This window comes from Rattus rattus, chromosome 9, assembly GCF_011064425.1.
Source record: "Rattus rattus isolate New Zealand chromosome 9, Rrattus_CSIRO_v1, whole genome shotgun sequence".
NCBI classification, from domain to species: Eukaryota; Metazoa; Chordata; class Mammalia; order Rodentia; family Muridae; genus Rattus; species Rattus rattus.
In genome coordinates, this window is record NC_046162.1 from 6,304,058 (window position 1) to 6,330,739 (window position 26,682).

Here is a 26,682-nt window from a genome sequence, read left to right on the forward strand (position 1 = left end):
CTCACTGCACGGGGGTCACATGTGTAGACACTGTTTGAGAGAGACTGCAGAACCACTCCAAATTATACATGTATGTCCCTACTGTGTAGGCATGTGAATAACATATATATTCAAGGAACAGCGGATTCGGCTTCTAGAAATATAGGATAATGTTTACTATCTTAACTTTTAGGAAAATTATGTTTAGATCTTTTTCTTAAAAGACATATCCATACTTGGACAGTGGGTGATGGTGCACACCTTTAATCCCAGCACTCAGGAGGCAGAGGCAGGCAGAGTTCTTTGAGTTCAAGGCCAGTCTGGTCTATGAATACCGTGAGTTCCAGGCCACATAGGGCTACAATAGTGAGAAACCACATTTTAAAAATAAAAAATAAATAAAGGAAGAATAAAATATACAACCACAATCATACCAAATGAGTGTACAGTATACTTCTGAACATTGTACAACACAGAACTTTCCACATATAAATCTGATCAGCAGAAATACTAGCTGAAGTGGAAAATTACGCCTCCACCCCCAAATTAAGCTCAGCAAAATCTGCTCAATAGAAGATATATTTCCAACTTACAGAGCCAAAAGTCATACTTTAAAGATCTCTCCATGCATCTCAATCTGGCCTCAGATTCATGATCCTCCTGCCTCAGCCTCCCAGCTGTAGGATCAAAGAAATTTGGGGCTTCTATCTGTGGATAACCTGGAAATCTTGTATGAAACGAACAAAAAGGGACAGACACAGTGGGACATCCCTAAAATCCTGGTACTTGGGAGGCGGGAGGATCAGGAGTTCAAAGTCACTCCCTCCCTGCTACATAGCAAATGTGAGGTCAGCCTGAGCTACATGAAACCCATTCTCCAAAAAAAGACTGGTGAGGGAATGTGAATGTTGAATGGATACAAAGGACAACTTGAAAGGTTTCTTACTGGTAAATTATAATCTCTTAAATAAAATTAGAAACCTATATTAACATAGGCTGTTGTCAGAAGTATAAAGTACTTCTCCATAAAATATTTAATAATTATAAGGAGAAAAAGAGAATAAGGAAGCTGAGTAAAGACTAATTTAATTAAGAAATCAAAGTGAGCATTACCTATTATTAGTCAACTCAAACCATATGCTTCCTGGCAAGAGACGCTAAGAAGGCCATGTGTCCTCGCTGATACCTGATAAACAAACGCACTCTGGACTGAACAATGAGGGACACTGAACATGAACTAACTTATGTGTCATGCTGTGCGCTGGACAGTTTTATGTCAACCTGACACTAACTAGAGTTTCTAAAAGAAGGAACCTTCATTGAGAAATGCCTCCATAACATCTGGCTGTATGGCATTTTCTTAATTTCGTGATTGATGGGGGAAGGCCTCATCCATTGTGGGTGGTATCATCCATGGCCTATGGTCCTGGACTATGTAAGAAAGCAGCCTGAGCAAGCCATAGGGAGCAAGGCGGTAAGCAGCACCCCTCTATGACCTCTTCTATTAACCCTTGCCTCCAGGATCCTCCCTGCTTGAGTTCCTGCTCTCACTGTACTTGATGATAAACCTTTACATGGAACTGAGTTAAATAAGCTCTTTCTTCCTCACGTTGCTTTTGGTCATGATTTTTCATCACAGCAATAGTAACCCTGACTAAGCCAAGTTGTAAAGCAGAGGGAATCCTCCTATGACTAATCCTCCCAGATGAAAAAGCTAACACTGTGAAAAGCAAACATGTTGATTCTAAGCAGGCATCAACTCTTAGGACATTTTGGGGCTAAATGGGGAAGCAGGTCTAAGTAGCAAAAGGTCATGTTTAAAAACTATAATGGTCCTATCATGATCATGTAGGAAAAAGAATGTCCTTGTAGAAGAAAATGTAAAGGTATTCCCTGGGGCTTTGGGAATGGGGGGCGTAGGGGGAAAGGGAATCATGATGTTAGCTTATCAAGTGGTCAAGAAAGATCTTTGTTCTGCCCTCTAAATGTTACTGAAAGTTCCTTTGTATTTTTAAAAGATACTTGGTTGCTCTCCAAGACACACTCTTATTAGAACCCACATTGCCAGTTAATAAGGAACTAAGTGAGGAGCTGGGAACTAAGGCACTGAGGAAGCCTAAAGCCCTCCCTCACCTTCAGGGTAGCCTATACTGCTCTCGGTGATTAAGTAAGAAGGGAATCAGTTTTGAAGTTAGCAAATATGAAAGCTGGCTGCCTGTGGTTACTACACTAGTCTCTTACTTTTAAAAAGTAAACTGACATGCTAAAACTATTTTTAACTGAGCTCCAGTTCTTCAAACTCATTTACAGATTAAGCAAGGTCCCTGTCATTATATTCCTGCCCACAGCTGGCTATTCCTGAAGTGGAGAAAGGAACTGCCATAGCAGACAATCTTCACACAACTGTGAGAAGGAAACTGATGTCCACAAAACTAAAGAAGCAAACTGATGGCCACAAAATTAAGGTGTTTTAAAATGTGGAAATTCTATAAAATGTCTTAATTCATCACTCACTGAACAGTAATCAATTTTTTTCAATTATACAATATTGTGACTATACTGTGACTACACAGGGAGTTGGCAATTGGACAGCAGCTCTCCTTATGTGGAATGTGAATTCCATACCATGAGCACAAGTCAGGAGGATGCCAGTTTGAGAGTCCAAACTCCCCTTTATAAAATTACTCCATGTAGAGCAACTTCTGCTTTTCTCCCACTGAAACCCATGCTTTCAGCAAAAGGGGACATGGCATGGAGTACACCCTCAGATGCTGAGGTTGGGGGAGGTTAGTTTCTGAAAATGCTCCTTGTGCAGGTTGAAAAAGTCAAGGCAGATAGTGACAGAGTGCCAAGCTATCTGTTTCTGGATAGATGGTGCCATTCACCCATGGTTAGGAATCAATCTTCTAAACTGTTTGCTCTTTACTTAGAAACGCATAAGAGTTTGCTCTCCTTTCCTATACACTTCATTTGTACAGTTAATATATTATTCTATCTGCAAGAATGAAGACAGTTCTCTAGGGAACAAGCACCGTGTCCCATTTCCCATTACCATTATTCTGTAGTTTTTTTTCCCTATGGTTGTGATTTTTAATGAAAGTATTCTAATTTACTTTTCCAAATAGTAAAACAAATACTTAAAGACTTGACCAGTTAAGAGTTTCATGCCACAAAGAAACAATATTACCTAAGCAAGTTCCATGTCCTATTACATGGAAAAACTTACCAGGTTCATTTCCTGTGTCAGTTCGGAAAGGATTATCACCCCTATTATGCAGTGCTCCACTGTGCCCTTTAGAAAAAGAACCACATGAGACATGATGAGCTCTTAAGTGTAAACCAAGCAATACTTTTTAAAATTATATGTATATGAGCACACTGTAGCTGTCTTCAGACGCACCAGAAGAGGGCATCGGATCCCATTACAGATGCTTGTGAGCCACCATGTGGTTGCTGGGAATTGAACTCAGGACCTCTGGAGGAGCAGTCAGTGCTCTTAACTGCTGAGCCATCTCTCCAGCCCCCAAGCAATACTTTTAAAAATTAAACGTCAAAGCATCACAGTTGCCTAGTATTGGTCCCTAAAAGTATGTAGGAAAAAGTATCATCCTTTCTATAACTAAAAGAATTTTGAATTCATTTTTTAAAGGACAAGTTTTGGTACATGGAGTCAAGGAGAAAATGCATACCTACCTTAGAAATGCACATCATGCTATACAGAGTTTCCCAGCATTTACAACACATAATAAACTAAGCTTCAAAATAACATTTAATTTAGTACTTTTTCTACAATCTTAAGAATGGGAAAAAACGGTTTTTGTTCTAGAAATTTGCTTGCGGGCTACTATGATAGCTGCATTCAATAATTAATAAGTGGCTTAGAAACTAATTTAAATCTCTTGATCTAATATCAGAAAAGATCACTTAGGCTCTTTTAATATCATTGAAGAGTGCACGTGTATGGAGTCATTAGGTGCCTTAATGAAGACATCTAGAGTACCCAATGTAGTAAGGTAAATATATGACTGTCAATATGGTATAGTTTCCATGATGTTTCTAATTAGCTTACAATTTAATTGTAAAACCTCCTTCAATTCATATCTCATGTGCACATTACTAACAAATTACCCTATTACAAAATCATACTGGAAAGCATGGAATTAAGAAATGCAGCATCAAATTACAATGCAGTAGTCCAAAAGTGTGCCCAGATGTGCTTTGTACATCTCATCTCACAGTTGGTCATTCCTGCTAACTTGTACAGAAACTAAGCAACATGATTACTAGGTATAATTAAGTTCATGTTATCTCAGAAGCACCAATGATCAACTCTGGGAGCATCGACAATGCATTTTAAATCCTTATGGTCCTCCTAATTCCTACGTACTAAATCATGGCTACCCTGTGTGCACTCGCTCAATAAAGTTGCACAGTGTGGCTCTCCGACTAACTGACAGTCTGAAGACTTTCCTTCCTCCCTTCCTCCCTTCCTCTCTCCCTCCCTCCCTCCCTTTTTTCTTTCCTATCCCTTTCTTTTCATTTTAAACACCTGGAATTACAGGGGCTTGTGCTACTATGTCTAGCTTTTACGTGGGCTCTGAGGATTCACAATGATCATCAGACTTGGCCCAGCAAGCACTTTTACCCTCTAAACCTTCTCTCCAGGCCAAGAACTCTTAAATTTGACACCAACTTAACCACCTTGCAATTTTGAAATCACACAGATATAAAAATATCTATCACTAAATACCCAAATTATTTACAAAGGAAGCAAGAGGCAAAGGAACCTCAGACAGCCTCCCGGTCTCTCTATTGTCTCAAAGCTAGAATTCCAACATGGAACAGGAATGGGACCATCCCTGCAAGTTTCTGTTCTTTCTTTTTTGCAATCTAAATACCCAAACTGGTGCAAATTAGGTATAAAATGATATGATTTATATCATGCATTAATGGTATTTATATCATATGCTATGCTCTTGTGATTCACTTGAGAACATTTCTTAGAAAAATGTTCTAGGTGATGTGGTGTGGGATAAAAAGCTGTCAAAAGACTTGCTGGAGTCCCAGTTATGCCTCACTAAGTCTCTGTAACCTGCTGTAAGCTACTCAACATAAATCACAGTTTTCTCACTTCCTAGGGCTATTTTGAAAATTGAATAATTATGAAAATCATCATAAATATTGCATATATGTGTACAGTACACATATGTTAAATTAAAGCACATTTTAAATTTAGAAACAATGGTTATTTTCATTCTTCAGGTATAGTGTTTTTATTAACTGACAATAAATAACAAAGGATCCAAAGGACAAATAATAAATGGTAAATAAGAGTGTTACCACAGAGAACCAAGCAACGCTAGGCAACGCTCTAACGCTCTAAGGTGGTACTAACCCGTGCCTTCTTACCTGGAGGAATTTCTTCACATCAGCAATGATTTCTCTGAAAACAAACTCGTCTTTCTGAACTTCAAACCACCCCAACTTAGTGAGTTTAGCAATGACTTGAATAAGAGCTTGAATGACGAAGGGAGCCAGCTTAGGTTGGGATGCCACATAATTCAGAATGTAGTTTCCTATAAAGAAAACATCAGTGACCACTCCAACTTCTGAGAAACAGAATGCAAATCTTGTGAAGGGAGCAATGGCGTGCTCTGTGATAAGCGATCAAAGTGTGCACGTATTATACAGGAGACTCTCTAAGATTTATTTGGAAAACATGAGCTTTTTCAACTACAGTCTAATAAATCTTGGGTTAATTTAAGTCTAATATGAATACCAACTTTTTTATTTGTAGATGTCACATGCAAAAACCTGACAGGCCAATGCAGAAAGCTGCAAGCCAAATGAACCAAGCTATTTAAGTGGCACAGAAATATATGAGTAGTACAATATAATATAGCACAGAAAGCGTACGCCTCAGATGCTTACCTGTGTTTCTAAATCACTTAATCTGTACTCTACCAAACATTTCCTACAATCCTACCCTTGATTCCATAACCCTCTTTCTCTCACAGGCCTGTGCAGCACTGTACAGCAAGTCACTTGTAGAAACACATACATGTTACAATGACTAAGTAAGTAAATGCTCATTGTAAGGCTAAAAGACTATAACTATTTTTTTAAAACCTGATCTTAATTAAGTGACATAAAGATATAATAACATACAATACTGATAAGCTTGTACACAAAATATTTTTGAAGCATTTAAAGTAATGCTTACAAAAAAAGTTAACAAGGCAAAATCAATTGCAAGTTACCCAACTAAAAATGCTTCAGTGAAAACACCTTCAAACCTGAGAACACATTAAGAATGGAGAGGTCATCTCTATCTGGGGAGCTTAGGATATACTGTGGGTAGAAACCAAAGACCAGCAAGTATGTAGAGAGATGTGGAGAGATGGTTCTGGATTTAAAGAATTAGAAGGTGAAGGTGGGGACAATCAGAACCTTTATACACCGGATAGATTGCAGGCAGTTGGGAAAGTTTGGAACTTCGCAGAACTTTGCACAAATTTTCCTTATAACTCAGTAATTTCATTCCTAGGGTTCTACACAGAAAAATGGGCAAAACTGAACCATAAAAAGGCTCAGGAGTAAATGTTCCAAGTGTAAATACTTGCAGTGACAAGAAGTGAAACTCAAATGGCCAACAAGCTCATCAACTATGAGTAAACGGATGCTTGAAAGCCATATGTAGGGGCTGGAGAGGTGGCTCAGTGGTTAAGAACACTGACTGCTCACCTAGAAGACGTGGGTTCAATTCCCAGCACCCACACATGGCAGCACACAAGTGCCTGTAACTCCTGTTCCAGGGGATATGACACCTTCACACAGACATACATGCAGGCAAAACACCAGTGCAAAAAATAAAAATAACTAATTTTTTAAAGCCATAGTAATAAAAAGGAAGGATATACTGATGTGACATGCTAGAACACCATTTCGCTTAGGAAAACATGTACAAAACCACTACATACATACGCTATGATCTCATTTCTGTGAAACATTTACAAAAAAGTCCATCTATACAAGCAGAAAGCAGGGGGCTGGAGAGATGCTCTTCCAGAGGTCCTGAGTTTAATTCCCAGCAACCACATGGTGGCTCACAACCATCTGTAATGGAATCTGATGCCCTCTTCTGGTGTGTCAGAAGACAGCTACAGTGTACTCATATACAAAATAAATAAATCTTAAAAAAAAAAAGAAAAACTCACAAGCAGAAAGCACAGTAGGGGTGGGGGCGAAGAGCCTCTAAATGATCCGTCTGTGGTGATGAAAATGTTCTAGAGCCAAACTGTGAGAATGTTCATACAGCCACATCTACTAAAGCTTTCTACTAAAAGCTTATAACAGATTGATTCTGCTATGCTGACATTTTTGCAAGCATTTAACTCAATTTATGATGTAATGTGTATCGTGGCTTAGTAAGTTGAAAAGAAGAAGGCATGGGAGGGGACTGATTTATAAAAGCAAGTAAATCTAAACCACACATCTGTCTGAAGATGAAAAGGATAATAACATCTAGAGAAACCACGGAAGGACACACACCAAGGCAGAGATAAGTTGGCCTGAGAGGAGGACCTTGTGACACAAGAAACTGGATGGAACTGATGATGATGTAAGGCCACCTAAACAAGGTTGGTTCTTCAATGAGGAGCTCAAGAAGAAACTACTAGTTCAGTAGTATGCTAGGTAATGTATATGACTGATAATGGGTGGGCACTGTTAATTACACTAGCAATGGTAGAAATTAAGTGTGGTGAGCACAGAACTGGGCAATGGTGCTTACGCGGGAGGGAGAGGTTACTTCAAGTGTGCCATCTCAGAGTTGATTTGAAAATACGAAGTGACTGCTCAGGCATTCTACACATTTCTCATTTTAACTCACATGTCTATTATTATACATGCCCATTGGACATACCATGTCGTGACAAAAACTCTATTGGCTGACAGAAACAAGACTTCTTTACTCAAACTAAAAATATCTAAAAGAAAACATCATTTCTTAGGTGAAATTTTCTTATACAATTCTATTTTCTTTTCTCCCCATATTTCATCCTTGTTTTGTTTTGTTTTTGAGGCTGGCCTTAAACTCAGAGATCCACCTGCCTCTGCCTCCCGAGTGCTGAGACTAAAGGTGTGCACCACCACTGCCCAGCTCATCACTTTTCTCAAAGAACACAAATGCTGCTCAACTTTTTATATGTGTGTGAGACAGGATCTCAAGTGTCACAGACTGGCCCTGAACTTGCTATGCAGTCGAGGATGACCCTGGAAGTCTGATGATCCTACCTCTGCCTCCCAAGCCCAGGGATTCCAGCCTTTCACCACATGCCCAGTTTGTGCAGTGGGGGTTAAACTTATGTACGCTAGACAGACACTTCACAAACTGAACAACATCCCAGCCTTGCTCAGCTTGTGCTAAAGTAAAACCCTAATAAACCATCATCAGGTGACTTTCACTTACTGCACGTGACCACGAGCATCACAGTGTAGCAACACAGTGTAGAATAGCACTGCTTACCCTTGTGGATAGCAGAAAGCTGCAGCTTGCTGCCACTGTCCAGTATCACAAGGGTATATTACCTCACATCACCAACATAAGAAAAGATTAAAATTCATATTCTGAAGTACTGTTTACATAGGATCAAAGGATTATAAAAAATCCAAAGTCAAATCATTATAAATTAATACCCATGTTTCTTACTCTAAAAAAAGTGTTACTATTTTTAAAATGTAAGTTAAATAAATCATCTGAATGCTTGTAACTATTAAGGAAATCTGTTCAGTAATTACTAAGTACAATGGACGATTTTCCTTGTCAACTTGACTGACTTGGAATCACCTCAGACTGATGAAGCACACTTGTGGGTTTGTCTGTGATCCAGGGAGGATCAGCCAAGGGGAAGAACTGCTGAAGCAGCAGCCTAAGGACTTGAGACCTTAATAGAATAAAATAGGTGGGAGGAGAAGGCCAGATGAGTGCTGTCATTATTCTTCCGCCCACTTCCCATCCACAAAGAAGTAAAGACCTCTGGTCTGTGCCACAAACCCCAATGCCAATTGTGCCCAAGCACATGGGGCCAGACAGCCATGGTGTGAACGCTATAAAACCATGAGCCAAATCACCCTGTCCTCTTTTGAGTCATCCTCCTGTGTAGTCTGGTCACAGTGACACAACAGGAAATAATACAAGTGTGGTGGTTTAAATATGCTTGGCCCATGAGAAGTGGCACTATTAGGAGGTGTGCCCTTGTTGGAGGAAGTGCGTCCATGTGTGGGTGGGCTTTAAGAGCACCTGGCTGCCTGCAAGAGAGAATCTGTCCTTCTGCTGCCTTTGGATGAAGATGTAGAACTCTCTGTTCCTTCTCCAGCACCATGCCTGTCCGCACACTGCCATACTTCCTGCTAGGATGGTATTGGACTGAACCTCTGAAACTATAAGCCAGCCCCAGCTAAATGTTTTCCTTTATAAGAGTTGCCTTGGTCATGGAGTCTCTTCACAGCAATGGAGACCCTCACTAAGACACTGGTTATCTTCCACCAGACCCAGATGAGTGCACTGGTAATTACTACTGAACATTTAGGGAATATCTGCCAAGAAAAACAAGTAGAGAGAAACCTATTTAACTTAGTTTAGTCTAAAGTTATCTTCTTTTATTACCTATTTTATTACATATCCAAAAATGAATCCTAGGCAAGCACTCAACCTCTAATTACAACCTGTTCCCCAAATTATCTTAATATACAAACTGAAAACAGTACAAGAACTAATTGTCTCTCTTGAAAAGAGCTGTAAAAGTTCTCAACATTCCAGCAAGTTGAACTCAAGAATGTATTAAGAATTAAAGAGCAGGACAAAGAAGGCTTCATCTCAGATGTGCAGGGCCAGCACAACATAGAAAATCATCAACAGGCTACAGAGTGAAAACCACAGGACAGTATCAATAGATGGAAGAAAAGCATGTAAGAAATGCAACGTCCATTTACGATGAAAGCTCAGTGAACAATGGAGGGGAGCTTTCTCACTTGACCTAGAGTACCACTGGAAAGCAGCAACTGCAAATGACAGCACATTTAAAAATTTACATTTAAAAAGTTTCCCAAGTTCAGGAACAAAGCAAGAAGTGCTCTCTCCATTACTCAGGTTTCATTTAGTTCATGTGCTCCCTCCTCCTACCCCCAAACAGGACCTTCCTTCCAAGGCTGGTCTCAAGCGTGAGACCTCTGACCTCAGTGTCTCACATACAAGGCACCACGCACGCCTGCTCTGTCCAGAGCAACTTTACTCACAATTTCTTCAAACTTTGGAAGCAACTAAAATATTCTTCACTTAGGTACAATCAGACAATAAAGGGTATTATTCATAACTAAAAAGAAGTGAGATCATTAAGTCCAATCATGAAAAGGCATGGCCTATTACAAATAAAGAAGGAAATCTAAAAATGCTATATACTCTACAATTCTCCCTGAATGCTACTCCGGAAAGGAAACAGTGAGGGCATTCAAAGATCAGGGTGAATCAGCAGAACACAGGATTCTTAGGGGAGTGAAGCTACTTATACACTACTATCATAGCGGACACACGCTGTTGTTCGTTATCCAAATCTAGAGAACATATATACTAAGCAGAAAGCTACCCATAATGGAGGCAGGGAGTATAAGGAAACTCTATAGTTTCTGTTCAATTTTGCTAAGAATCCAAAAGTGTTCTAAAAAAATGTAAATCTATTTAAGATATGTCCTAAGTCATGACTCAGGTTTACACTGTTTGAACCAGTTATTTAAAATTAAAAAACGCAAATGCATCTCATTTGCAGTCTTAAGTATAGAACTTTCTGCAGACTGAAGGCCAGCAGGAACTATCAGAAAAGGAAGCGAACTACATCCTAGGATAGCGTTGACTTCTGAATTTTGCTCTTAAAGATTTATAACACATCAGATATTTTCACTTTTCTAACACAAAAATATAAACTACACTAATTTTGAGTCTGCAGAACAGAAATGAGACAATAATCTGTTTCTATTATAAAAAGTAATCTCCTATACGCATTACTAGGTTTGCTATATGAAACACAAGGTTACACATACATATAAGGTAAAGTGAATTGTTCTCAAAACATGTATGTGCTACTCTACAGTACCAATGTTCTTACTGTGAGCAGGAATCAGCTGTGCGTTTTAAATGCATCCAAACCGATTATGGTATAGCAACCTGAGCAACACAGAGCTGGTTTCTTTCGGGGCATTCAATTGACCATCAACTAAGAGCACTGGACTCTACACAGATTTAGCAGATTTAAAGAACTCTACTATTTCCAGGGTGTGTGATCCTGAGCGAGTCAGAGTCTATCATATCTGGTTTACTCATTTGAAAATGAGAATAACTCATTAATTTATTTGGAGGATAAAATATAATAGTGAAAATCAAATACCACATATACAAAATATAATTTATCATTAAATTAACATAATTTTACAATTATAGGGTCTTATCTATTAATCATCATCATCACTGCATGAATAAGACTTAACTACCCATCTTAAAATAATAATAAAACTAAATTACAAGCTCAATTATAAGCTCAATAAAAGCTCAGCAAATTTAAAAGAAAATTTTTATTTTTAAAATATAATTGGTTTTAAAAAAATTAACGAATCACTTACTGATGTCTATCCTCTGTTCAACAGGTAAAGGATTGATTCGGGTAACAAGTTTTGAAAGACATGTTGCTGCAAGGAGCTGAGCATAGGATGTCTGTAAAGAACAGTAATAAAAATTACAAAGATAGAATAGTCAGAATATTATACTAAATTTTTCTAAGCAAAAACAATTCTACTTCTCCAAAGTAGGAGACTTGTGATGAGTAAAACAGATGTTCCTGAAATGCACCTATGTACATGACAAATGCACACGATCGATCGTAAAAACCGTAGCTGAAGGAGGTGTGCATAGCCATGTCAAGAGCAGCAAGTCAGGGGAAAAGGAACATCTGCGGAGAGGCCGGCTAAAACACTCCTAACACAGCCTAGCAGTCCTGCACAGCTGCTCTCTCCTTCTACCTCCAAATGCCCCTGGCTCCATGCTCCAGAAGGTGTGTCCACAAGTTTTTGTTTTTAATCAGTATTTACATTTCTGTGTTCCCATCCCATCCTTTTGGTTTTCAGCCTTATGATATCTACCCTTCCTACAATTTCCTCTCATATGAAATGCATCATGATCTTGTCAGTCAAGGAAAATCTCAATCTTCCCCTTCCTCATTAGCCCCCGACTTCTAGACACCTTGCTGAATCTCTTTGGAACTGATCTATTCTCCATCGAAGTTCCTTTTTAAAGTTCCGTTTTGTAAGTCTGGCATGTGAGACTTTAACTGCTCTGTCACAGCTTTCTCCTCTTCTGTCAGTAGAGTTAGTCAGGTTTGTCTGCTTTTGTAGTTCTTGTATCATGGCCACTATCTTGTTCAAAATAGCACAAATGCAGCTCTTGGTCTCTTTTTGCTCAACAGAAACTGCCTTAAAGTGTGCACATAAAGCTTGATATTAAGACTTCACTGATGATAATTCCTTTAAAATTACAACTGCACTTTTCTCTCCTGTTGAATGTGGGTGATTAGTCCTGACTTCATGTCCCAGCCTATACTGAAGGTGATCCAAATCAGAACCAGTTTTCTGGAACATCAGTTCCAGCTTTTCGACCTTTGCTTCCACATTAAATAGCTGACACTCCTCCCTCAAGAGTTTTTCAATGCCTTCCTGCCATGATTTCTGTGCTCCTTCAGATTTATGTCTGACAGTACACTGTGGCCATCAATTTTCATTTCTATTTAAAGATGTGTATGTTTAACTTGTGTTTATGCATGTGTGCTCTCAAGCTTATGTGCACCACACATGTGCAGTTCTCGCAGAGGCCAGAGGATGCCAGATTCCAGGACTGGAGCCATAGGCAGTTATGAAGCACCTGAACCACTCGTCCGTCTCTCTAGCCTTACCACCAATCTTCTTGAACTCTATAAATACATGTTCATCTTTCAACATTTAGTTCATATATCATCCCATTCCTATAAATTTCTTGCCAAAATGTTTTTTTCTCTAGACTACAAGTTAGGAAAAAAAATCCATGAAACAATTTTTAGTTTTGCAGAGCTTGTGAGCTAAAAATGGTATTCATAACTTTAAACAGTTGAAAACAATTTAAAAACAGTATTTTGTTAACATGTAAAACACAGATACAAAGTGAACTCCAGTGTGATGTTCGGTGTGTAAAGCCTTAGTCAGGGTTTACCTGTGGTCCATGGCAGACGTCATGTATAATTAAAACCAACTCTGTGTGTGCTGAAGTCCAGCTGCTGTCTAAAGTGTCATGGGAATGAGCCGCCATGACACATACTTTCCATTAAACCAATGTGTATCCCCCATACCAAAGGTAAGAGTGGACTTTAAATATCTAACTTAGAAGGCACGTTGTTTTGTTTTGTTTTGTTTTGTTTTCTTCTTTTTCTTTTTTCTTTTTTTTGGCGCTGGGGACCGAACCCAGGGCCTTGCGCTTGCTAGGCAAGCGCTCTACCACTGAGCTAAATCCCCAACCCCAGAAGGCACGTTGTTAAATTAGATGGCAAACCAATACTTTCTCAGTTGCCTTTTAGGGCAGTAACCTTGTCCTAAAAGAATATTGGGTGAAAAATTAAACTAAGCAGTCATAACAATATTCCCAACTCAAAGAAAGTTGGTAGACTTTTTGAATTCTGAAACAATCTATGTCAGAACAGCATTTTTAAAAGGAATGAAGTTAAAAAAAGTCTACAAACCAAAATCAGTTTACAACTGGCTCATTTAGTTAAGTAAGGGAAGCTGCTTTCGAATGATGAACTAATCACCATTGTTTCCCTACACTTAGAGAAAACAAACTTCCCAGCCTTTCAGAGACAACAAATGCTCAGAGATGAGGACACTGAACACCAGAAGTCACTTCAAAGGTGAGGCAAGGCAACTGCAAAGGTTAGTTTAGCTTTCAATGAATGCTGATGTTACGAACACTTGTTTCTGTGGTTAATGTTACAGACTCCTGCCATCCACTCATTCTAGAAGTCAGGGTTGAATGGGAAGTAATTCAAGAACTGCTGCCTTTTATGAAGAGTCTGTGGAACTGTAGGCCAGAATATTTTTAAAGGAGCTGAGGAAACACTAATTAAATATAAACCTTAGGTAGAATCTGCTACACTTGTGGCGACAGTGTATGAAGCAAAAAAGGGCTTAGCTGGTCAAATTCACAAAGCTTGTAAAGAATAATAATAATAATAATAATAATAATAATAATAACAACAACAGAATCATTGTGAAGCTGGAATCATTCACATTACTATTGTTATTATTAGCATTTATTCGGGAATGAATATCTGAATCTCTCCTAAGTCAGTGAGCGAGGGGGTCATTTACTTCTGTGACTCATCTTCTACTCTATAGATTTTAGCAAAAAGGGGGTGCTGAATACCCTGATCCCCTCCCCCCAGCAAAGCAGACTAGTAGCTAATCCTAAATAACTGTACTCCTCTTTCTTCTTTTTAAGCTCAGGGCTGAGAATAAAATTTTATAAATAAAATAAAGCCATATTTTCACTACTAAATAGCTGTAGAAATTACCTTATACAATAAGCTTGTTTTCTCAGAGTCCAGCCTCGTGGTTAATGTGAAGGACACAGCACTTGTACAGGGATGTCAGAATAAGTGGCACACAAGTCACTCCAGCAGCAATTAACACTGTGTGTCACAAGCACTTCACAAGTTCCTACACTGAGAAGAGCTAACACTAGTACTGACGTCTCCATTCCCAGTGACACTCCCAGTAGCACATAGCTACCGATCCCAACATAAGGAAAATTTCTGTATCTGAAAATACAACTGAGGACGTTCAACCTAATTTTTAGTTGAAAAGTATTATTTTCTGCAATAACGATAGACAAAATAGCAAATATCAAGAGGATTTAATAAGAGAAGCCCAAAAATGACTTCTGAGTGGAGGTACATATAATGCAGAAGAGAAGGGGAAACGCACTAGCAGACTATCTGACATCACCTAGGTTTGTGAGGAGATTTCCAGCGATGTAAGATTTTAGCCAACATGACAGCATACGCCTTTAATACCAGCACTTTCAAGGCAAAAGCAGGTGATTATTGTGAATTCAAGGCCAGCCTGTTCTACACAGAGTTCCAAGTCAGACAAGGTTACACAGTGAGGCCCTGGCTAAAGAAAGAATTTCACTACAAATCTGCACGAATATATTTAACTATGAACATCTGCAGTCAAGTCTAATAACAGAAAACACCAGCCTTAAGCCTCAATTAACCCCCAAAAGAACGGTTTTATTTTTTATCAGCCAACCAGTATGACATAGAAGTATAATCAGTGATTATATTTTCAACTTTACCAACAGAACTTTATGAATATTTGTGTTCTCTATTCTATAGAAATAGTTATGAAATACCAATTTCGGCTGACAAAGCTTAAACTACTACATGGCTCTCCATGAAAAGTCTGTCACCTTTGACTCTCTGTAGTATTCCCTCCTCACTTCAGACCTCTAATTAGATGTCCTCTCTAACTCCACAGTGAGCTACTTTAATCCACGCACATACATGGACAAGTCAGTAGTGTGGACTGTTCTTTCTGTAGTGGCTGGCTGCTGAGTGGACAGCTATGAGTATCTGGAATGAAGGTATGAAGAAGCAGGTAGCATTCTTCTGAACAATCTTGACACTTAGATTGTCTTTTTTTCTTTTCTTTTCTTTTTCTATTTCTGAAATGTAATTGTTAGGCTTGGGATGTAACTTGGTAGTTAGTGGAGAGCCTTCCTAGCATGGAGGAGGCCCTGGTTCATCAAATGTGACATAAAACCAGGCAAAACCAGACAGAAGAGCCAAAAACCTGTCACTGCTTACCTATTTTTACCTTGTGACTGTTTCCTGTTTGTGTCCCCAGCTTTCCAGTTCCTCCCGCTTAACCCCTTTGACAGAAAATAACAAGAAGATGTGGCAAAAGCTTCGAGTATGAACCACTGCTATTATCATCAACACTGGTCTGTCCTGTCAGCCACTCATTGCATACTTACTGTTCCTTGTTCTAATAAAAGTTGACACTTGCTGAGACATTCTGGGCTGTCAATCAGTTCCAAGAGTGCTTTCTCAGCCTCTATTCTTTCATTGAGATCGGTTCCTACGTAGAGATGAGTGCACAGAGCTTCCAACTCAGCCAAACTCTTCAGAGAAAGAAAAGAGACTTGAATGAAGATAATTAAACACAGAAAACAGGAAATAAAGAAATGATGCTTATATACATCCATTCAATACCTAGTTACTGAGCAGTAATTAATGACGCACTTAAATACTGTGGCAAAAGAAGCACATTTCCTACTTCCCAAATTGTTTACTTATAAAATCAGTTATACAGTGTAACTCTACGTAAAGGGGAAGGTTCTCTCCTTTACAAGGTTAAGTTACATATATGCTAAAATGTTCAAAATTACAGAGTGCCTCAAAACTGAAGGGTAAGCCACATGAAGAACAGACTAGAAGGCAGTGTGGGTAAAGAAACAGCATTTACAGGGCTTCAGATAAAACAAATGTACTCACTGCAAGGCCTTAGACAGTGGCCAGTTCTGGTGAAGAGACACTGGGCAGACGGTGGGAGAGAGACCACGCACAGGCTGCCAACAGCCCCACTCATGTGGCTTTGTTGTTCCCTGCCACCTATACAAGGACCTAATGCTAACTGTGTGTGCTGATCTGGGCCTTCTGAACTCAGCGCTTCAGGTGAACCACGTCATCACTTCTGATCTGACCACACGCTAACTAATTAAAGGACAGGCTTTTATCTTATAAGCACAAAGACAAACTGGTTCTATCTATAAATAGAATACATGAAAACAATGAACTACAAAGTGAGTTCAGCCACCCTCTTGGCTTAAGAGAATCTTGTTAAAGCCATTTATTAAAACAAATTATTTCACTTGGAACTTGAATTACATACTTGACAAAAATATTGGCAGAGATTTTCAAAACCAGGTAGCCAAATGAACATAATGGGATATTCCCCAAAAAACCTGCCAACTTTGTTCAGTTCTGGCCAGAATTTCTGTTTGCAGCTTACAGCGGCACTTGGCTTCACGCCCGTCAAATGCACAGGCAGCACTGAGGCAGGAGAGCCCTGATGCCCGTCCTTGCTCCCACCTTAGCTCCTGCACACTCCCCACTTCCCTACTGTGCCACAGCCCAGTAGCCGAGGCAAGCTGGTGCGTGGGAGGAGGCAGGAGTGCTGTCCCATGCTCACTGCTTCAGTCAGAGTCAAACAAGCAGCAGAGTTGCATGCTCCCAGCGTACTTCATAAACTTAACTGTAATAACACTGTACGTAAATATCTATATCCCATAAAAGACAGGTCCAGAGTCTATAAATATAATCTTCTTGTCCTGTGAAGGCTCGTTTCCCCAGTGTAGGGAATGTCAGGGCGTTGAGGTGGGAGTGGGTGGGAGGGAGTGGGAGCATCCTCATAGAAGCAGGGGGAGGGAGAGGGTATGGGAGAAGGGGGAAAGGGGATAACATTTGAAATGTAAATAGATAAAATAGCCAAGACAAAATAAAATAAAAGAAATAGGGTCTTTATAATATCTTAGTTAAGGGATTTGGGTAAAATCATTCTAGGTTTGAAGTGGGCCCTAAAGCCAATTCTAAACCCAATTACTGGCATCCTTACAGCAGAGGAAGGGCATGGGCAGCACATTTCCACAACCCAGCACTCAGGAGGCTGAGGCAGTCAGACTGAGAATTCAAGGCCATCGACAAAGCTTTTAACAAAATTAGTAAAAGTCTTCTCTGTCAGGTGGGAGACAGTGCCTCCTTTCCTGTACAGTATAAGCTTCTCTGAAACTGCATGGGAACATAAGGATTGGTCATGAAGTATGACTTCCTTCTATCAATCCACCAATACACACAGGAACATGGGAGTGCCTGCCTACGACTCTCAGAGCACTATGAAATTTGAGTGTAAAATACAGAGCCCAAAACACCAAATGTTCTTGAAGTGTTCACGTCCCTAAAACACCATTTGCATCCCTCACCCAACTCCTTGCAAACTCAATACTCCTCAGGAACATGGAAGCTGGCCATACTTAGGGTGGCCATTGTCACCAGTCTCTCCAAAAACCAGACTAACTTTCTGGAAAGAGAAAGGGGATAAGGAGTTTGAAGTGCAGGAAAATGCAGAGGAGAGGGCCATAAGAAGACAGGTAGAGACTGGGAGGCCATATCTAAAACCAAGAGGTGCTAAAGCTGTCAAAAACTGTGAGAAGCTAGGCCAAGGCCCCCAGACAGAAGCAAGCCATCTGTCCTCTGTCTCAGTCTTCTGGCCTTCAGAACTGAGAACAAATTGGAGTTTTAAGCCACCCCAGTTGTGGCAATGTGTTACAAAGGACCTAGAAAACTAATATTTAAAAATATAAATGATGGGGCTGGAGAGAAGGCTCAGTGGTTAAGAGCACCGACTGCTCTTCCAGAGGTTCTGAGTTCAAATACCAGCATCCACATGGTGGCTCACAAACCACCCGCAATGGAACCTAATGCCCTCTTCTGGTGCATCCAAAGAGAGCAATAGTGTACATAAAATGAATAAATAAATCTTAAAAAAATAAAATAAATCATTTAAAATATATAGATATTAATATTAGTCAAGTCACTGGTGTCTAATTGTGAAGATGTCTAGATATCACTTGCTTTGCTATAGTGATTTAATAAACTTTAAGACAAAAGGGTATATAATTAATTAGTATTCAGTCAACATTGCCAATCACCCCCTTTCTCCAAAGATGTTTCATATTAGTTTTAAACTATTTGATTTATTTTCTGTGCATGAGTGCTCTACCATGTATTCTTATGCACATGGGTGCTTGCTTGCATGTCCACCTTTGCACCACATGTGTGCACTGCCTCCACCACATGTGTGCACTGCCTCCAGAAGGCTTGGACACTTGTTAGCCATCATGTGAGTGATAGGAATCAAGCCCGGGTCCTCTGGAAGAACAGTCAGTGATCTTAAGCACTGAGACACCTCTCCAGTCCCAATATTTAAAATTATTAACAAATAATAAGTGGTATAAAAAGGAAGAGTATGAAATTTTATAAAAGATTGGAAGGGAGCAACAAATTTTGTTACTATAATGATCTAAAAGAAAGAAAGAAAGAAAGAGAGAAAGAAAGAAAGAAAGGAAGGAAGAAAGGAAGAAAGAAAGGAAGAAAGAAAGAGAGAATCAAGTGGCTCACCCTTGGCCAGGCCAAGCAGCATGGGCTTCCCAGAGAAGACACCCAGAGGCCTGACCCTAGTGGGAGTCACTACAATGAGCAGAATGGTTTGTGCACTATGAAGAGAGGCCAAGAGGGAGACTCGAGGGAGGAATAGCCTGATATGAGTAGCCTGCCTACCACCCGAGGTCATGGTCAAATCCCAGTCCATGCTGTCACTGAGGGCCAAGTATGGGTCTGACCACGCAGTAGCAGGGGTTTATGTTGATTATTACCACGAGAGACTACTCTGAGCCACCTCTTAGGACCATGCTAATAACCAAGGACTATGCAGAACTAGCCCTGCCACATACTGGCTTCAGCACTCTGGAGAGCTGGCCCCTGCCTCTCACTACAGCACTTGGGAAATCCGGCCCTGGGCCACACTGGGCAGCACTGTAGAGCTGAGCTTGGTGCCATGGGTCACTGGCTCCTTGGCAGGGTGACAAGGACAGCAAAGGAGTAGAGAGGGGAGGCAGTGGCAGCCAGGAGAACAGTGAAAAGGTGTTGGAGCACAGGGAAACTTATGTGAGCAATTTCCATATTTTAGTGACAATTTCACGGATGTACACATACACCAAAACTCACCCTACTACCCTTTGGACACATGTACTATGGGCCAATTATAGTTCAGTACTCACTCTACTGCAGTTTGGATACCTGTACTGTGGGCCAATTATAGTTCAGTACAAAGGCTTTTGTTCCCCAACTCCAAAAACCCCCAAACTTTTTAACAATCTTTGAAAACAAAATCTTTAAAAAGCCTGAAGGCTTTTTCCTGGGTCTCTTAGAACTAACTCTTCTTCAACAAAGAATCCAGTATTATGTTGTCACAAAAGGAGTTCAGATTTGGATTGTGGGTGTTAAATAATCATAACAATGTTATTAATCAAAATAGGAACCACTGCAAATCAACATATTTTTGCAGTGAGAGGTAGCAAAATTATTATTTATTCTTTAGTGTAAAGTCCAATGCTTTGGAATTAAACAAATTCTTAGAAAGCAACATCTTCATCCTGTTCATTACAGAAGTGGATTTTTGCTTAAGACATTGTCAAGGTGTGGAAGAAGGGGTCGTCGTTGGCAAGAGGTCAAGTGAACATGACGAGCATGCTGGATAAGGCTGAAGGCCACGCTCAGTGCATTCAGCTATGGACGCTGCGATTGTGCAGCATGCAGTCCTAGGAGTGGGTCGTTTCTGAATGCTGGCCAACACTGCAGGCCCTGCAGCTTTTCTTCTGCGCATGTAATGGATTTGGTGAGCACGTTCTCAGACAGAGTGGTCTGACTAGGATTCAGCTGGTAGTTGGACAGACTAGCAGCAGCAGACCACCCAACAGTGACTATGGCCTTCTCATGGTGCAAGTTTGGCTCTGGGAAGTGCTTTAGAGCTTCTCTTTAGTCCAACCACTAAGCTAGTCATTGGCAATTGTCATTTTCCTGTCACATGGCACAATCTGATCAAGAAATGAGTTCACTAAAGTTTTTAAGAAGAAATTAAAAAAAATAAAATGCCTCATCATTGCAAAGATTAAGAGAGACGTGAATTCAGTTTTCTAAAAAATTTCCATCAGGTCATGAGGATTCATTTACCAAGCTTTTCTGCCTTTCCAATTTTCTTCAAATGTCAAATGACCATGAATGGTCCACACTCAGTTCTCTGCAAGCAGCTTCTCCTGTAGTTGTAAGACGATTATTTCAGTGACTGTTTTCCATGAATCACTGTTAACTTCTGATGACCTACCACAATTCTCCTCAACTTTAGGGTTCTCAATTCCTTTGCAAACTTTATTTTACCACCACTGCACTGTACGTTAGAAATTCCTGAGCCAACAACAGCAGAGACCCATTTTATACACTGCTATTACTGACCCATTTTATACTCAAAACAAGAAAATCTTGGCTTAGTAGGTGGCTGGAACCCATGTAAAGAGAATAGAAAAACCTACTCCATAGAGTTGTAAGTTTAACCTCCACACATGCACCACAGCACACACATATTATAAAATAAGACAATTTTAAACAAATCACTCAGTTGCTTGTCTTCATCATTTCCATAATATAAATCTAAAATAAACACTATGTAATGCCACTAGCAAAAAGTATACAGTGAGAAATGAATATTAAAATGATTTACAACATAACCATGTTAAGAGTATCAAATGACAAATTTCCACAAGGTAAAACTGAAGTACTTTTGTACCAACTGTCTTACGGTTTTACTGCTGTGAGGAAACACCATGACCAAGGCAACTTTTATAAAGGACAATATTTAACTGGGGCTGGCTCACAGGTTCAGAGGGTCCATTATCATCAAGGCATGGCAGCATCCAGGCATGGCAGTTGGAGAAGCTGAGAGTTCTACATCTGGATCCAAAGGCAGAGAACTGTTCTCAGGCAGGCAGGAGGCAGCCCACCAGCACAACGATCCACTTCCTCCAGCAAGGTCACCAGTGCTACTCGCTGGGCCAATCATATTCAGACCACCACACCAACCACAGAGTTGTTTAAGTGCCCCACGGTTTAAGAATATTTTTATCTTTGAAGCCAATTCTAAAAACTAGACTTCTGCACACTACATAGTTTTGTTTTAGTGTGCTCTTTCTTCAGATTAAGAAACCTGAAGTTGACAGGGTTCATGTATGTAAGCTGTACAAGATCATAGAGCCAATGAAAAATCTGTATGCACCAGGCACGACATCTCCCTCACCATCCATCTGCCATGCTGCCGCCCATCACAGATCTGTCACATCATTCTGCCAACAATGTCCAAGTCCTACTCTTAACCTCCTCTTTTATCTGTCTACAAAGCCCTTCCAGAAAGGCTACTAAAAGTAACACCAGAACAGCAGAAACCACATTACACATGGCTCTGGAACTGCGGCAACCATATTAAACATGGCTCTGAACTATGGAAACCCCATAGCCCATGGCTCCAGCAGACTTCTACTCCATGTGTCCCTCTCCAGTGGTACTGGAATTTAAGACCAGAGTCACAAGCTCCATGCTATCTCTGCTTTACTCTCTCCTCAATTCCTCCTGCATAACTATCAAAAAAAAAAAAAGTGGTTTTGCCCAAAAGGAGAGCTGGCCTTCTATTGAGCTGCCAAACCTTTAGACAGCTGTGGATCCCTCAATCTGCTGTTGGTACCAGACGGAGTTTTATGGACTGTGTTTCATACCACAATATGACCAACTTCACATGCAAACCAATTTCCGTATAGTCAAAGTTCTACTAACTGTTTCTCTGTAAATATTTCAGGTACTCCGACATTGGAGGAACTAAGTAAAATCTAATAATGTGGCCTTCGATGCCCTGGATTTCTCCAGAGGCTCTTTAGAAATGAGTGGAAAGTAGGGGGGGTCTTAAAAGACACATCTCTGGAAAAGTCACTAGTCCAACGGAGCTGGCACAAGCTTCAGCATCTGACACACAGAGTGATCAAAGCTTCCCTGAGACTCACTGTTGGAACTACAGACAGGAAACACCTGAAGCAATTGTGAAGTTAAGACCAAAAGGGAAAGTAATCCAGTGGCAGCCACACTTTACACTGACAACCACCTTTCCCAATGACTCTTCATCACAGTGACATTGTGTGTATTTCTCAATCACATCTAGATCACCCAGCCCAAGGGAGGTTTAAGAACAATCGCTAGCAGTCTTTGACTCCAGAACCATTCATCAAGCAAACCATGCAAGAGTCCTAAGCTAAAGTCCTAAAACACTAAGCTTTTCCCAATGTCATTGTTAGAATCCTACTGCCAATTCTATCTTTCCTTTCTGTTCCTCCACCTGCAATGCCCCCGAAAAGATAATCCAGACCTGCTCCCTAACTAGCATGATTGTGACTGAATCTAATGATATCTTCCTTTGCCCTCCAGGAAGCAGAGGAAGGTTACCCTCTGCATGGAACTGGCAGGCTACACGTACAGCACTGCCTTGTGGACAGTTATCATTGAGCTACATAATTATCAAATGGGAAAAAGACACTGAAACGATGCCCCCAAAGATGTCACTTTAGTGTATATTTCTGGAAATGATATGACCAGTTTGGGCACCAACATCTAATTTGTCTAATATTGATTGCACTTGAGTATGAAGAAGGTTTCCGGGGCTTAGCAATTTACAAGGCATCACCTTTTCAAGTCCAAAAAGGTTCCAAAGTTCTTCTACACCTTCTACTTTACTCGAGACTTATACCTGCACTATGAACTTCTGATTATCTATTTCCAACTCATAGTTATCCCTGTGAGATTCTTCCTGAAAAAGTTATGCACAAGACATATATTTACTAAAGTGACAACAAATAACTAATGCTGACCTGGGGACCCTTAAAAATAAAACAAAACAAAACGGTAAGTAAAAAGATAAAGTGTAGGTTTATTTCCTGGTTCTAAGTTACTTCAGAAGTAATAACGCAGTAAGTCCATGGGACCAGCAGATCCATATAAATCTACAGGGAAATGTGGCCTTCAGATACACTGTTACCAAGACCCCGCCTACTTCTCTGAGGTCTTCTGCCATCTACAATTCCCTTTGAGCTCTTTCTTTTCAAATCAATCTTAGGATTCAAGAACAGACTTTCGCAGTACGTCACAGTCTTCCACAATTCCTTGTTTTGCCCACATCCTCTTTAGCCCGTAGACTTGCTTTCCTGGATATCTACAGTTCCTGCAATTCCCGCTAGAGTCCCAGGTCCCTGAGAGTACAAGGCAGCGAGTTTGCTCAGAGGTTTATGTACATCAGTAGGAACCAAGTAACAAGTGGAGGCTCCCCTCCGCACGGGGATTGACTGCCCCCTTTCTGTGCTCCTGCGATATCCCGTGACTAATTCTACCACAACAGTCTTCACGTGTGCAGCAATTACCGCGCACTCTAAAAGGACAAGGGAGGTAGCTGACGTCGCCTTGCATCCTGAGAACGTTCCGCCACAGGAGACACACAGTGGGGAGGCTCAATAGATGTCTATGGGATGAAGACCAGCAGAGTGCGGGAGCCACCGGGCAGACCCGCATCCCTCCAGCGCAGCCTGCGCCCTGCCCCGAGGCTCCACCAATGAGGCTGCGCGCTCCCGGTCGCGTCGCGCCCCGACCCGCCCGCCCGCCTCCGGCCAATGACAGTCCTCTGGCCGCGCTGCCTTGCTCCCGCCGCCCCGGCCTCCGAGCTCAGGCTCCCGGGCGAGCAACGACCGCGGGCTGGGCGTGAGGGCCGGATGGCGGCCCCTCGGCCCCGGCTCCCACCTGCCAGGACGCCGCTGCAACCGCTCCAACGAGGGCGGACTCGGCGGTCGAGCATAGCCTGCTCCTCTGCGCCGGCCGCCCCACCATTCCCGGGTAAGGGGCTGAGGTCGGGGTCGCGGCCTGGAGCCCCCACCGCCCGCCGGCGCTCCAGGCCCGTGGCCCGGCGCACTGACCTGAAAGTGCAGCGCCATCTTCCCAGAGCTGCGCGGGCCGCGCGGCCCAAGGGCTGAGGGGAGGGGGAGCGAAGACGCCGCGCGAGCCCGGCCGCCGCGGGATCCCCCCCACACCGCTCGCTCCCTATGCTCGGCGCGCTCCGCTTGGAGCCGGCAGCGGGACTGGGCGGGGCCGGCGGGGCGGAGGGGGCGTGTCCTTCGGGCTCCTCCGCCCAACCGCCAGTGCGCTTCTTTTGCAACCGCTGACTCCTCAGAGCAAGCCTCTGACCTCTGACCTTTAACTTTTAACCCACCACCCTGACCCAACTGCCCGCCTAGACCGCCAACTTAGTTTTTGAAGACTGGGTCTCACTATGAATTCCTGCCAAGCCTTTAATATGTGAACCAGGCTGGTCTCGAACACGCAGTCATCATCATCTGCGTGCGGCCTGTGTGTGCTACTGCCCACTTTGGCTCCTAAATCTATGGTAGACAGGCGAAGAGATGGCTCAGCAGTGGAGAGCACCCACCCACGTGCTCACAACTGCATGTAGCTCCAGCTTGTGGAGATCTAACTGCTTTAGCAGGCACCTGCATCCCTTTTATACACATGATAATAAACCTTAATGCTACCACAAGCTATCTTGATTCCTGACGGGAATCTGAAACAAATTCATAGCTGCCAAATCCCACATCTGCACAGATGTTTAATCCTCTAACATACCGACAGCCTTTGACCCCCATATGCAACTGCTATGCTTAATTCCTGTTCCCCAATGCCTAACTCCCATTGTTTTTTGTTTTTTTTAAACTTTATTGAGTTTAAGTTAAGCTGCCATTGTGTGGGGGGCATTAAATTGTAAAATTCTGGCTTGCCTGTAACTCCTTATCTACACTTTTATATGAACCTATATTTTTTTTTTTTTTTGGTTCTTTTTTTTTTCGGAGCTGGGGACCTAACCCAGGGCCTTGCGCTTGCTAGGCAAGCGCTCTACCACTGAGCTAAATCCCCAACCCTGAACCTATATTTTACGCCAAAATATTTCATTGGAATAGGGGTTATAGAGCAGATATAGGATCAGAATCGCTCATTCCTAGTGTTTTTCATTTCTTCAGAGGGCAACACTTCCATTTGAAGGACTTTGTCTTTTGTATTTAAGGGGAATTTTCCTTAAATGTTTCTTACAACTTAAGTATATTAACAAATCCTCTCAAATTTGTCAATTTGAAAGCATCTTTATTGCATCAATTTTAAAGGTAGTTTTGCTGGGTATAAAATTCCATGTTTGCCTTTTGTTTTGTTTTGTTTTTAGCTTTTGATACTTTAAAGATGATCTTCCATTGTCTTCTGGTTGTCATTGTTTCAGTTGAGGAGACAGCCATCAATCTTGATTATTGCACCTTTAGATAATATGCTCTAGAATACTTGAAGTTTTTTCTTTCTTTCTCTTTGTTCTTAACCAGATTGAGTTTGATTGTCACTAAGTCTATATGTGATATTCATCCTGCTTGAAATTAATAGTTTTTCTCCTGTGATTTGACATTTTCATCAGTCTTTGAATAATATTGACCAACATTTTTTTCTTTTTTTAAAGATTTATTTATTTTATATCCATATGAATACACTGTTGCTGCCTTGCATCAAATCCAATTTCAGATGGTTGCCTTCTGAAAGAGCAGTCATTGCTCATAATCATTGAGCCATCTTTCCAGTCCCTGGGATTTCTTTTAAATACTGTTATGTTCTCCCTTCTTTTCATTGTGTTACATGTATGTTAAAACCTTTTGTACATTGTTCACTGTTCTTGAACTCTTCTCCATATTTCTTGTGTGCGTGTGTGTGTGTGTGTGTGTGTGCGCGCGCGCATACACATATGCTTAAAAATGAATATTTTCTACTGACCTGTTGCCCATTCAATAGAAACTCAATTCTGCTGTGTCTAAGCTGCTATACAATTCTTTTTAAATTCATCACTTATTATAGT

At 41.0% G+C, this 26,682-nt stretch overlaps 1 protein-coding gene and 1 pseudogene across 3 annotated transcripts in view; both read right to left on the minus strand.

The window, feature by feature from the left end:
* The window catches only part of Ranbp17 (RAN binding protein 17), a 289,555-nt gene extending 264,617 nt beyond the window's left edge, over positions 1-24,938 (minus strand). For 2 of the 3 annotated variants that reach the window (XM_032914025.1, XM_032914023.1), the window contains exons 1-5: positions 24,719-24,937; positions 16,085-16,231; positions 11,650-11,740; positions 5,389-5,555; positions 3,206-3,271 (exon numbers count right to left, since the gene is read on the minus strand). In XM_032914025.1, the coding sequence (XP_032769916.1) occupies positions 3,206-3,271; positions 5,389-5,555; positions 11,650-11,740; positions 16,085-16,231; positions 24,719-24,736 (489 nt within the window). In that variant the 5' untranslated portion in view covers positions 24,737-24,937. Of the gene's footprint in view, positions 1-3,205; positions 3,272-5,388; positions 5,556-11,649; positions 11,741-16,084; positions 16,232-24,718 lie in introns of all 3 variants that reach the window. The other variant, XM_032914024.1, reaches the window with a different exon arrangement.
* Positions 12,088-12,786, minus strand: LOC116909038 (annotated as a pseudogene).
* Positions 24,939-26,682: the final 1,744 nt, after the last annotated feature.